The sequence below is a fragment of the Numenius arquata genome, chromosome 10 (assembly GCF_964106895.1).
Source record: "Numenius arquata chromosome 10, bNumArq3.hap1.1, whole genome shotgun sequence".
Classification (NCBI taxonomy): domain Eukaryota; kingdom Metazoa; phylum Chordata; class Aves; order Charadriiformes; family Scolopacidae; genus Numenius; species Numenius arquata.
This window is the reverse complement of record NC_133585.1, coordinates 3,202,615-3,215,944: the sequence shown is the minus strand read 5'-3', so window position 1 is coordinate 3,215,944 and position 13,330 is coordinate 3,202,615. Positions and strand designations below refer to the sequence as shown.

The 13,330-nt window shown below is 45.5% G+C and overlaps 1 protein-coding gene across 1 annotated transcript; it reads right to left on the bottom strand.

Moving 5' to 3' along the window:
* Nucleotides 1–5,519: 5,519 nt before the first annotated feature.
* On the bottom strand, nt 5,520–5,885 carry ELOB (elongin B). The gene has a single exon (XM_074155109.1). The coding sequence runs from the start codon at nt 5,883–5,885 to the stop codon at nt 5,520–5,522; it is 366 nt and encodes a 121-aa protein (XP_074011210.1).
* Nucleotides 5,886–13,330: the final 7,445 nt, after the last annotated feature.

Here is a 13,330-nt window from a genome sequence, read left to right as displayed (position 1 = left end):
AGAAATGAAGAGCAACTTTAAAAAAAATAAAATTTTCTTTCTGAACACTCTTTTCTAGTAGAATGTCTTACATGATGATCTTTTATCCTATATCGTTCCCTGGGCCTGCCTAACCTTTGAACTACAAGAGCCACCAGCTGCCCAGTTTGACCCAGCACTGTACTTCCATTGCACCCACAGTCCTCAGCCCAGGGTTTGGGTAAGAGAAAGGGTGTTTTATTCAGATTAACACTTAAGAAATTCAAGTTGTTACACCGGCCACGGACAGGACTGCGGGTGGATGGAGAGACTGCTCTGGATTGGGCTCAAACAGGGAATAAACTCAGCAAACCCCCAAACGATAACCAAGAGGGACACACGTGCTGGTAGGAGCTCTCCCTCAGGTGCTGCCTCATCATCTTCACGGGCACATTTGTTGACTTGCCCCTTTCTACAGGTGACTATGAGCACTCCGTGTCTCCATGCTCTATTTCCCCGTAACAGGAAGAGTGTGTCAGAGCGCTCCCTTCTTTGGTATGATCTTTAGAGATCCCATCCAACCCAAACCATTCTGTGGATGTCTTTGTCTGCAGAAGATGTCTAGGTTCAGTTGTAAGACACATCTATAGAGAATATAAAGTCTTAAGTAAGCTGTGACAACAGATTTACTTTCCTTTTTGAGGCTGAGCAGACCTACGCACCCAAATTCCAGAAAAGCAGCCCTACTGGCACTCCTAAATGATCCAGACCTATTTAACCACATTTGAAATCCACCCAAGCACCTTTCTCCACCATGTGCCAAGGCTTGTTACGATACGTGGATCTGCCCTGTCTGCTGTGCAGAAGTAGGAAAGATTCATTTCACGTCAAACCCAGAAATCCTCCAGGGAGCAGCCTGCCCTTCTCTTGTCTGCTCCAAGTTCCAGCACGGAAACAGGTGATGTCACTTATGGCATCTAGTTTTGAAGCACAAGAAGCACGGCAGAGACTTGGCAAGAAGTCTAGCTGTGGGAGCATGACAAAACCTTCAAAAAAATCAAGAAGGCGGAAACAGAGCGTACGCAGCTCTGCTTTGCTCTTCCCACTTTTGCCAAGAGATGTTTTGTCTTGGCATTTCACTACTTCAACACACACAGCTACAGTCACACACGAAAAAATACAACCCTCCACCCTCAAAGCCTAGGATTGTAACACCACTAGCTCCACATAGTGGAAAGGAAACATTCACATCAGAGTTTCCTCAATTATCCTGACACGTTAAAGCCTTAAGAAACTCTGCAGAACCTTGAAAGGCAACGCAGCCCAGGCAGAGCAGAAGAGGTTCCCTGCTCCCCACCGTGTAGCTCGCAGTTCTCCTGGTAGCCCTGCTAGGAAGCCAGGCAGTTTCAGATAGCTGGACCTCCACCCCCAGTAATTCTTTTCAAGGCAAGTCTTTTGGGTACTGGAAAGATGTTCTTGCCCTAAAAATGAAATCTAGTACTTATCCTACCAGCTACCAAGTCCTTTAAACCAAACACTCGAACACACATATAAATCTGATGGAAGTTTTCCTATTAAACAGTGTTTATCACCTAAAACTTAATGGTTTTGTACCCAATTCATTTTTTCCATTAAGATTTTTGGTGCAATCTTAAAAATAAAATCCAAATCAAACAATCACAAACAAGGAAAGCACACATCTCATTTACATTATGCATACCAAAGAAGCTAGAGATTTGCAGTTCACGTTCTGCTTTGTGCCAATTTTGGAAAACTTAAATAAATTCAATTAAGAACAATTTTGCTTGTTGACTTGGCTCTTGGTTACCTCTTCTGTTGGTATGCAGGAAAGTTTGCGTTGGCACCTTTCGAAAGCTTCTCTTCAAATCTCGTCGTGCGTGTGTTTCCCTGGGCCCAGTTGTGGTTTATTTTAGGGCAAACTGTTTGGCTTTATAACAGATATTGACACGAAACTCCAGAACAAGCAGGTCATAGGACTAATCTAAAACACTCAGCAAGATCTGGTTACATGAGCACTCCTCCCCACCCCCTTAAATTCTGTTTTTACATCTCATTTCTTTCAGTGTGTGAGTCTCAACCGCTGACCCGTGCTTTTTACACTTCTCCAGGGCTTCAGTGCTTTTATAAAGTCAATACTTCAGGTAGATCTCCATTATGGAACACTGATAGGTTGCAGTCCTTTACCATCACGAGATAACTTCCTTCAAAATATTCCAGTATTTTCAGAATCACAGAATCTTCTTGGTTGGAAGGGACCTTTGAGATCGAGTCCAACCAACAAAAAACCCACCGTAATTCCAGAGGCTCCTCCCATTGCTGTCTTGGCCTGCCAGATAGGCTAAATCTACAAAAACAAGCAGTTTTTGTGTATATATGTATGTATATATAACTATAACAGCTCAGAGACCATGAAATAATTCATTCCCTAAGCCATATAACACAGAAGTCACTCCAGTCTGGGGTATGAAAGACAGACTGGGCTGAAAGCAAGCCCCGGACAGGGCTGAAATACCAGCTTGGGACTGTGTAGCTTCCCCAACATGCTATTCTGAGACAAATTACCGTCTCATTAGAGAACAACAGCTCCCCAAGGCACTTTGCCTCCCCTCTTCAGTTCCTAGTTTTGGGACTATCTTGATCACAGAATCACATGGGGTTGGAAGGGACCTCTGGAGATCATCTAGTCCAACCCCCTGCCAGAGCAGGGCCACCCAGAGCAGGTTGCACAGGAACGTGTCCAGGTGGGTTTGGAATGTTTCCAGAGACGGAGACTCCACCACCTCTCTGGGCAGCTTCTTCCAGGGCTCTGCCACCCTCACAGGAAAGAAGTTCCTGGACCTCACGTTTAGGTGAAACTTCTTATATTTAAGTTTGTGCCCATTCCCTCTTGTCCTGTCCCTGGGCACCACTGAAAAAAGACTGGCCCCGTCCTCCTGACACCCACCCTTTTTAAGTATTTATAGGCGTTGATCAGATCCCCCCCCTCAGTCTTCTCTTCTGTAGACTAAAAAGACCCAAGTCCCTCAGCCTTTCCTCATCAGAGAGATGCTCCTTGATCACCCCAACAGCACTATCCCTTAGTCTCCCCACATCCCATACATGGGGGAAGCTTACAGGGGGCTGCAAGAGCTTAATTTATTGGAGTGCTCTACTGCTCCTGATCAAAGGGGTGCCGTCCTGCACGCCAAAGATGATGGTCAAGGAGAGGTGAGCAGGGGTCTGGCTCAGTGCAGTATTGATTCAATGTTCTTTAGAACTCCTGAAGTCATAGACTGGATTATTTAACAAAACTCCCCTTTTCCAGCTCAGTTGTTTGCCCCTGTTTGTAGTATTCGGCTGTGTAAGGCAGACGCCTGAACAAGATTATTCAAAGCACAGAGCCCTGTCCTCTAATATTAACAGCAAATTATACAAATGGTTAAATGAGATCAACTCTGTAACATTCCTGTGGATCCTGGAAGAGGCATTTGTGAGCATAACACCCAAAAGTTCAGCATCTGGCTTGGCTACATGGCTGGCCTTAGACCTACGTTCTTGGGATATAATTACCGTTGAGCAGCCAATAGCCCTCATTAACTTCTCCCTTCCCTTTCTTCAGAGTACTTCTTTTAAGTGGGGGATTCTTCCATCTCTCTTCAGATAAGAAGGGCCTTAAAAAATTAGAATGACCAAAATTGTACAAATAATGGAGAGTGGCATGCCAGTATTCTTAGCTCAGTGCTCACTGCCAGCCCAGAATTTCAGAGAGAACCTAAGTTCTTCAGCAAACTAAGTAGGAAGTATCAGGAGCTTGGTTGAGCAGATCGCTGTTACATCCCAGCTACATTAGTACAGTTGATTTATCTACAGATATGGCAGCTCTGAAACTTTCTTTTTCTGTTGCTGCTGAGGTTTTTGTTCGGTTTGTTCATTTTTCTCACCTATAAATTGACTACAGTCACTAGATGGCATCCTCGTTCTGCCACAGTGCTCCTGCGCTGGAGGGAGTGGATGGACCCGGCAGAGCCACAGAGAACACAGAAACCTGGACCCTGACTGACCTGACAGACTTGGACTCAATTCCTGTTCGCTCCAGTGAAGTTTAAGAATGCAAGTGGCATTTTAGAAGTGTCTTAATTCTATATATATTCATATTCCATACCCAAGGAGGTATCATAGATGGGACCGAGTAGTTTTAAGAGGGTTTTTTTTTTTTTGAACTTCAACATAGACTAGCCTGCCTGAATTAGTACAGGAGAAGGAAGACAGCAATAGCACTACTTCAGAGTTCCATTCAGGGGGCAGATGCATTAGCAGCTCTGACTGCTAACAGAGGAAAAACCAGGAGTTTACCCTTGCAGCACAACAGTGCGCCGAGTCAGATGTGATGGCTTGAAGACATCACTAGGAATAAAGGGGAAAGCCTCATATTAATTCTGAAATAGGTTAATTCACAGCAAAAAAAAAAAAAAAAAATAGCACTGCAGTCAACTATTTTTGGGAAGAGAAACTACTTAATCTTTCTTAACAGTAGAAGCATCGATAGGACCAATCATGCTTTAAAGCTTGTGGTAACCAACTTCTTTCTTACAGACCTCTCAAACTGCAGTTTTATTGTATCAGTTTCTGGCTATACTGCCTTTTTTTCCACTGTATTTTTCTTGCTTCTCAAGAATGGAAAGGCAGATATCAGAAAGTAACTCCTAATTCTTTGAAGAAAAAAAATCTTTGCCCCGTTGATAGAGGTTTTCAACTGTCTGTGCCAGTAACCGTACTTAATGTTAGCTTTAGAAATTAATTGATGTGCACTGTATTAGGGCAGCATCCCTTAACTTTGAAGGCAACAAGCTCCATTTGCTAACCTTACCTCTGCTCAGCCTTAAGGTTACAGTCTTCCCAAAGATTTTGCTATCTTTAGCAGGGCAGGACTAGAAGTTCCTTCCGCACGCCTGTCCCCCAAGATTTCCAGCCAAACTCCTCAGAGAGGAGTCAGGAGTCAAGATGAAAACAGAGAAACAAATGTGTGTACCAGGTTAGTCTGTGCAACATTTCTTCTCTGCCCCCAGAAAACCACAGCAGTTCAGGGCTGTGTGTGTACTTTCCTGCTACACATTACTGTTGACAGTAAAATGCATCTTTAACAGAAGAACCCAAGACCACAGGTACAAAAAGGCAGTAAGACATTAAATTTGCAACTACACACCTATGAACGCTTCATTCAATTAGCACTTGCCATGTGTGTCTTTATCCTCATCATCATCATACAAGGCCACAGGCATTGGCTGGAAGAAACACAAAGGGCACAACACACCAATTTACAATTCAGGAGGTGCCCATGCAACCAGCCACTGCCACCCTTCTTCTCCAGCACTAACTTGGGAGAAGGACTCCAAGAAACAGTTGTGTTGGCTGTCTAGACACTACAGCATGCTGACATCATGGAATTAAATTGTGATGCTTTATTGGTCAGGTAGACACTTTTGGAAGGGGGTGGATGAATGCAGGACACATAGACAAGACCATCACCCTGTCTGCAAGAGGCAAACCAGGAGATGCAGGTTTTAACGCAAGGCTTGATCACTAGAGCTGCTGCCAGACTCCTGTGACTTCACGACATCAGGCAGCTCGGGGGTGCTTGAGAAGGGGTCAATGCGCAATGGTTCAAAGGTGCCATTGCCAGGTCTAAATAAAGCCAAGCCCACCGTGGCAGGACCATGAGGACGGCAGCTTTGGCTGCTCAAGCCACAGTCTAGCAAAGTCCTGTCATCATCATCCAGCAGCTGGTCATCTTTGTAGAGCCGCTGTTCCTCTGGTGGCCTCTTCAGTATTCCCTCCACCACTTTTTTCAGCTCATACACAGTTGTTGTCTCTTTGGCCTCGGTGAAGATTGTTGTCTTGTGACGGCGAATCATCAAGTAGACATCCATCGCTGCCGCTGGGCTTCCAGCAGTCCTCTGTCACTGCGAAACAGATTCCAGTCCTCTTAGTGAGAAACCTGTATTTTCAGGAGTAGCTGAAGTCAAGACAGAACTATCATTAGATGAATGGATCCAATGGGGACGAGGATGGGGGGAAAAAACCCTGCAGGGAGCTTCTCTGCTAGACAGACCAAGATCCTCATGTTCCACACAAGCAGAGCTATTAAGTACTTTTGTGTTCCTAATGAAATATCATCTAGTAGACATCTTTTAACACTGTTAATGAGCATTTGTATTACTTCAGAAACGGTTTCATTCTGAGTTTGTTCTGGGCCATGTGCATCTCCCCGAGATCCCAGGAGGAGCCAAGGGTGCAGCTCCCTCACCACAGGAGAACGCAGCACACAAAACACTTGGGCTTTGTTGGCTTCTACTTAGGCAAGAGACAAGAACTTCTCTGGCTCCTTCACATGTTCAGTTAAGACAGGAAAGTTGATAGATACCAACATTTTGAGAGTTGTCAAACTATTAGTGTTAAGATATTTTAGCCTCATACTGCAGTTCCAGGAAATTAGCTGTCAAAATAGCTCTTCACCTAGCACCAATGCTGATAGCAGGGACTCCGCTTCCAGTAACTTCTCCCACAGAATTTTCTACAGTGGAAGAGACTCGCACAGGAGCGGAGTGGGAGGGGAAATTAGGGCTGGCAGCATTAGCTTAAAGGGAAATCTTCAAAACCTACCCATTTTAGGAGTACTTTATAGTAGTGCCAGTGTAGTTGCTTGTCACATGGAGAGCAAGTCAACACCCAAGAGGCTAAAGGCTCACTTCAGCTCTGACAAGCTCAAGAGTCAAGGACATCTTCCCAGAACTGCCATTACTAGCTCCCACAGACAACAAGCCCAACTCCCAGCCCCCTGGAAAAATAGATGGACTTTGGGCATCTGGGCTGCTCTTTTCTTTGGGACGAGAAGGGTGAGCTCCAGAGGGTCATAAGCAGTTACCACTCCCCCGCGTTGGAACCCCCTCGAGAAATGGGGCAAGACACTCCTCTGGGTGAAGGCAAGCAGTGGCCAGCTACCTGCAGCCCTGCACTGTTGAAAGAAGGCAGCCCTCTTGCTCCCTAGGTCAGAGAGAGGGGAAAAAAATAAGATTTAACCTTGTTTTTCCTCTGCCATCTGCACTTTGCTATCACTGGCACATGCAAGCTTCCCATGACAAACCTAGGCTAGAGTTAATCCCTTCTATGGTCATACAAGCTAGATTACACCAAAGATAGTAACACATGCAATAACTCTGTTCTTCCAGTATTTTTTTTTCCCCTGTCTAACAGGCAGACAGACAGTATTCCAGCCTGGCAGAGCCCAGTTCATCCATCCCTGGGCACTGTCATCTAAGTATGGCCATAAACCGGCTTCTCGTGTCATGCCAGCTCAGAGATACACACGTGTCTGTTCCAGCCGGAGCTCCATGTGTTCTGCTGTGTGTTCTCCAGGAGAGGGGAAGAAAGGAGCAGAGACATGTCACGAGTCCAGTGTAGCCAACAAGACAAGAGGGAGCTGCTCTGGACTCAGACCCAGGGCTTATGCAAGGGCTAATTCCTGCTGAGGACAAGTGGGACCCTGGGATTTAAGTAAATTTGTGGACCGAGACCAAAATCCCATCCACAGTCTTAGTATTGAAGGAAGGAAAAAGCAATGTTTACCTCCCTTCAAGGCAGTGGAGGTGTTACACTGCGTTTGCGTTATGCCATTTTGCTGAACAGTTTAAGAAAAAAAGTCAGGCTTTCTGCACGTGCAGCAGTTAGAGAACTCAATTTGTGCTTCGCAGGGAACACGTTCAGAGACACAGCCAAGCTGGGCAAAGCACACACACAGGCTAAACAGCTCGGATTCCTTCAAGTTTAAAACAAACAAAAACCCGCACGTACAAAGGACCCAACTGCCATCTGTCCCCAACCAGTGGGGAAAGAAAGGGTGATTTAATAGAGAAATGTCTTTTTAAAATTTACACTTGGGAAAGGATTCGGGCAGGGGGCATTTGCGTACCCTAGAAGCATGGGGGAGTCAATCTCGAATCCCTCCTGCAGAGGGAAGACAGTGCTACCCACCACAAGTGGTGGCCACACAGATGCTGCTGTGCCTCTGATTAGCAGCAAACTGTATTCTTGCTGACAAGGGGCAGGTCACACCAATGGTGCTTTTTGGGGGGCAAAAAAAAAAAAAAAAAAAAAATCAAATTTCATGAAATCCATTTGATTTCCCAAGAGTTGCCCACACATGAATGCGGGTAAGGCTCCTACCTAAAGGCTCACTCCCATGAGTTCAGCTAAAACGGGAGGCAACCAGTTGTCAGAGCCATAAGGAACCTCAGTTTCCCTTCTTAGCTTCTCTTTAAAACAGTTTGACATGAACCATTTTGCAGTCAGGTCAGATTTACTGATGTGCATTAATCCACTTTTGAAGCCCACCATGGTGTTTAGTAATTAAGCAGTTTATTGATGTAGTTTTGAATCAGGAAACACAAGGTGAAGCAACAGACAACTAGCAGACCACGTCTAAAAGCACTAAAGGCTACTGAAGAGACATTTTCAATGAGAGGAAGTTTTAAACAAATTATGGAATTGATACCCTGGTCAGAACCTTGGTGACCTGGAGCCACCATCCAGGCACCCCTCTGGTTTGAGGAAGGGCCATAGCCCAGATCCTTCAACTTCAGGCGTCTCCTCAGAAAACTCAGTCCTTCTAATTGGCAAAAGCTTCCCAGGGCAGAACTGCTTCCTTGACTTGGCACAGAGTCACTGTTTTAGTCAAGAGGCTACATTATTTGACCAGTTAAGTTTGGCAACTTCCCTGACAGACAGGGGAGCTAGATAAACAGGGAAAGGCAGTGCTGGATGTTCCTCTCATTGTTTCACAGACCTCAAGCTGAGGAGACCCATACATTAACTGCTGCCATACCTCCACAGCCAGTGGAGGAAGTTGTTTAACTTAAGTCAGTACATCTAGAGCTGGGCCACAAGTCCTTCCAGCAGAACAGACTCCAAGGGAGAAGGTGTAGAGGGAAAGCACAAGCTCCCATGCTCTCCAAGTCTTAGAGGTAATCGACCTTCTCACCCATCACAGCCATCAGCTAGGCTAAGACAACTTAACCTTCCCTCAACAGAGAACCTTGCTTAATACTGCAGCAAAAACGCACACAGCATGCTTTAATGTACATCCCAGGTCAAGGAGGTAGAGCTCCCAGGCCTTTCTGGCAGCAACAGCCTTGATCACGCTACACCTCTGCTTCCTATCTTATTTCTACGTTTTATACATTTGTCTACCTGAGAAACAGCAAGAATTATAAGGAAGTTATTAATATAATTATTTCCCTCCAAGGAAGAAAGGATAATCAACTAATTAAGTAAATTAATCATCTTAATTAAGAGAATAATTTAGAACGCACCATAACCTTCAAGTCAGAGGTTGCTCGGTTCATTTCCTTGCAACCATAACACCCCTCCTCAAACAGCACAAGCTTTGTCAGGAGCTACAGCAGGGACAGGCCAGAAGTGAGTCTGGCCCCTACTTACACTAGGCCATAATCAAATAGTCTCAATTAAAATAAAAACAAATCCATATCACATACTTAAAGGCTTAGTAGTACAAGAGATAAGTTCCATTTTCATGTTATTGCTTCTCGTAGCTAGCAAAGTCACTTTGAGTAAATTACTCCCTTCAGATAGAAGCTCATTCATTTAAGGCTTACCAGAGAAGAATTTTTTCTCGTGGCACTTCATTAGATGCCACAACTGTTTCCTGCAGCAGAACCCCACGCAGAGAGCATAACCTACCAACATCACAAGGTTAACACAAAACTCGATGGCCACTCCGCAAAGTCAAAAGCAAACCACAATAGAAGGTTTGAAGCTTCTCACCAAGTACATGCAAACAAAGGAACAAAAGGAACTTACGTAAATCAAATCTTCTGTCACAAAAACCAGCAGCCACCTCCTTCACAACTGCCCCTTTACTCCAGGTCCCTCAAGAGACCACACTCCTTCTGCCACTGCCCCTTTTATCCAGAAACCTCATTCAGTGCAGCTTTGCTTCCTCTAGCTATTTGTCAATCAGTGGAAGCTAATGAGTTCAGCCATACCAATCAAGGTGTCTAATTAAACCCAGGTGTGCTGAAAGAGCCACGCTAATGGAATTAATGCAACTCATTATGCTGGGAATCCTCTGGTAACTTTTAAAACTTGTTATGCCTGTGCTCCAATTCAGTAAAGCCTTGGATCCCTCCAGACCCCGAGGCAGCCACGAGGGGTAATGGTTTTAAACTGAAAAAGGGGAGATTTAGGTTAGGTATTAGGAAGAAGTTCTTTCCTGTGAGGGTGGTGAGACACTGGAACAGGTTGCCCAGAGAAGCTGTGGCTGCCCCATCCCTGGAGGTGTTCAAGACCAGGCTGGATGGGGCTTTGAGCAACCTGGTCTGGTGGGAGGTGTCCCTGCCCAGGACAGGGGGTGGGACTGGATGATCTTTAAGGTTCCTTCCAACCCAAACCATTCTATGACTCTATCTGTGCTACTTTTCCTGCCTGGTTTTGAGATGCAGCCCCACACAGTGTGTTGCAATGCTCTAATTGCACAAAGACCCGGACACCTATGGCAAGATGTGTATTAAAGGAAATGTCCTCATTTCAGTGTCACAGAAACAACTCTGCTGTTTGTGTCCGATTCCAGCTGTGTTTGAGGCAGAGGTGCATATGGGTAAAGAAGACTGGAACTTTTGCTTTCTTTGCCTCTTCCCAATCCCTAGCTTCACTGTTGCTGCTGCCAGGAGGAGAGCCATGAGTGACAATCATCCTGACTGTTGTGTTTGCTTCTGGACTGAGACAATGCACAGCTCATCTCCCTTCTGCTGCTGAAAAGGCGCTATCTGGTCATGGCGATCTGTCTCTACCCCCTAAGCCCAGCTTTGCTTTGCCAACTGGGAGATATAAAACTACAGCCCGTCCCTGCAGGTCCCTACATATGGACAAAATAACGTGTCTCATATGAAATAATTGAAACGGCAATAAATCAGCCTGAGAACAGTGGACTCTCCACACCACTGCACTGCATGAATGGCCTGTTCCAGGCCTGGGGGCGATCTCCTCGGAGCAGGTCAGTCGAACAATAGTGCTCTGCTGCCTCGCTCAGCACGTGCCCTTTCCCCACTGGTCCTTGATGGTCTGCCAGTTCTGGGGCTGGAGCCTTCTGGGGGTCGGACTCTTCCGCCGACACCGGTGCTGGTGTGGAGTAACTCGTGTGCCTGCTGGAATTTCTTCGGATTTGCACCAGCACAATGGAGATCAAGATGCCAATGCACGTCAGTCCACAAAACAAGCTTTTTGCAAGACTTTTTGAGGTGCCACCTTCTGATCGATGGTCGGAACGGGTTAGAGTGCCCATTGGCACCTGGGGTGCTCACATTTACATCACCTCCCCTTGCACTGGCCATTGTTTCCTTACTATATATAAATACTCACTACTCCTCATTAGGAAATGTGAGCAGCCCATGCAAGTATGGTAAGTTAGCAGCTTATAATGTGTGTGTGTGTCTCTGTGTGTGTGTTTATGTCCACTGGAAACATTTATTATTGGGAATAGTAGGACTCATCTTTACTTTTGATCGAGCTAATCTGCTAGACCTTTGAAAAAAAAAACAAACCACCTAACGTTAAATAAAAATTCTTGTTTCTTTTCCAGAAATTCTTGCTGCTCCTTTACTTGATCCTTCTCTTCTCGAGGACTCTGTGTGATGCTCGCTGTTACTTTAGACCAGCCAGCAAATACGGTAAGAATGGCCAATATATTAGACATCCCTGAAGCATTAATTCAGAGTTTCAAAGCCTTTTTTTTTCTTAGAAATGTTGGAATAGTATAATACAGTCTTTGCTGAGGAATGATCTGAACAGCTCCATACTCAGAAATCAACCCACCTGGAAGCGTCTCCGGAAACACACATAGAGAGACTCTACCCTGTTCAATAGTTACCCTCTGGGCTGACGTATAACTCAAGTCCTCGCCCAGGTGGCAAAAAACATATACTTTTAAGCAGCATTGACTAACCTGAGGGGGGGTTCCTGCCACTAAAATCAAAGCAAAGACAACACAGCTGGTGTTTAAAAAAATCAGAGCAAGCTGAAGTCTAATAAGAATTGGGGAGGAGGGAGAAATTAAACCTAGACCTGTATGTTGAATATGAGAAAGGGCAGAAAGATCCTACCACAGCCATAAGATAAGGTGTTTCTCGGATTCATTGCACAAGCAGAATAGTGCTACTCTGATGTGTGGCTGCTGCCATGTTATCATGCCGTGTCACACACGCAGGGACACTTCAGGAGCAAAGACACCGTATCCTTTCTACCAGCCACCGGGTTAGATTCTTCCCTGGGGTGGCTCGAGGGAAATCAGTGCTGTGATTGCTCGTCCACAGACATAAAACTGTGGACTGTGTCTATTGATACACGTCCATATTGATCTGCTGACTATCACTTTCTGTTGTGTGCATTCAGGGTGCCTTTCGAACAGAAACCTCTATGTTTTTGGCGCGGTGTGGAAGACGGACGATTGTTACCAATGCAGGTGTAAGATGACTGCGATGATTTGCTGCAGCTTGTAAGTTCACCCAAGTTATTGTTTGCTTCTTCAGGGACTGGTTGAAATGTTCAGACTTTAAAGAACCTCATTGAAAACCTGCATCGGAATTTCATACTCGCATGAGCAAAATTCCTCTCCCTGTTTCCCGGTTAGCTCTAGTCGTGAGCAAGTAGAATAATCTGATGATTACATAGATTTCTTTGGGAGGAAACAAAATGAAACACAGTCAGGGTCTTCCCAGAACACAGCTCTTCCTCATCACGACCTAGCCCTTCATTTGATTCTGACACTAACTGGGTGTATGGTTCCCTTTAGCCTCTGTTTTCTTCCTCCTTCTATTCGGCAGCTTGTCTCCAGATACCCAAACACCCCACAACAGACATACATATGGACTTCTGCAGCTCTGCACCAGAGCAGTGCCCTGCCTGCAAGCATCAAATCAGGCCAGAGCTGCTCCACAACCTTCCCATGCTGCCAAGCGCCCACCCTTCCTGCTTACCAAAATGGGACACACATGTCCTGCTCTGAAAATTTGCTTCCTAAATCTTCTTGCGTGTTCCTGCCTCATGAATGGCAGGTGACACATCAAGGACAGATGTGTCTTCCTGAATATAGGGGTGTGAACTGATTAGCTCCTCAGAAGGCTGGAAAAATTCTTCTTGAGGTGAGGGAGAGAGAGTCCCACAAAGGGAGGACTGTGAGGAAGGATACAACCCAGGAAACCCTTGGTGGGAAATATTCCTGGCTGTCCTCAGGCATGGGAGGGAGGGAGTCAGCCTTTCCTGGAAAGAGATTCAACTGGGAGGTATCCAAGCTGGGGTGATTCAC

What these genes read in the sequence shown, in the direction of transcription:
- ELOB (XM_074155109.1), bottom strand. Translation starts at nt 5,885, where the DNA reads ATGGATGTCTACTTGATGATTCGCCGTCACAAGACAACAATCTTCACC.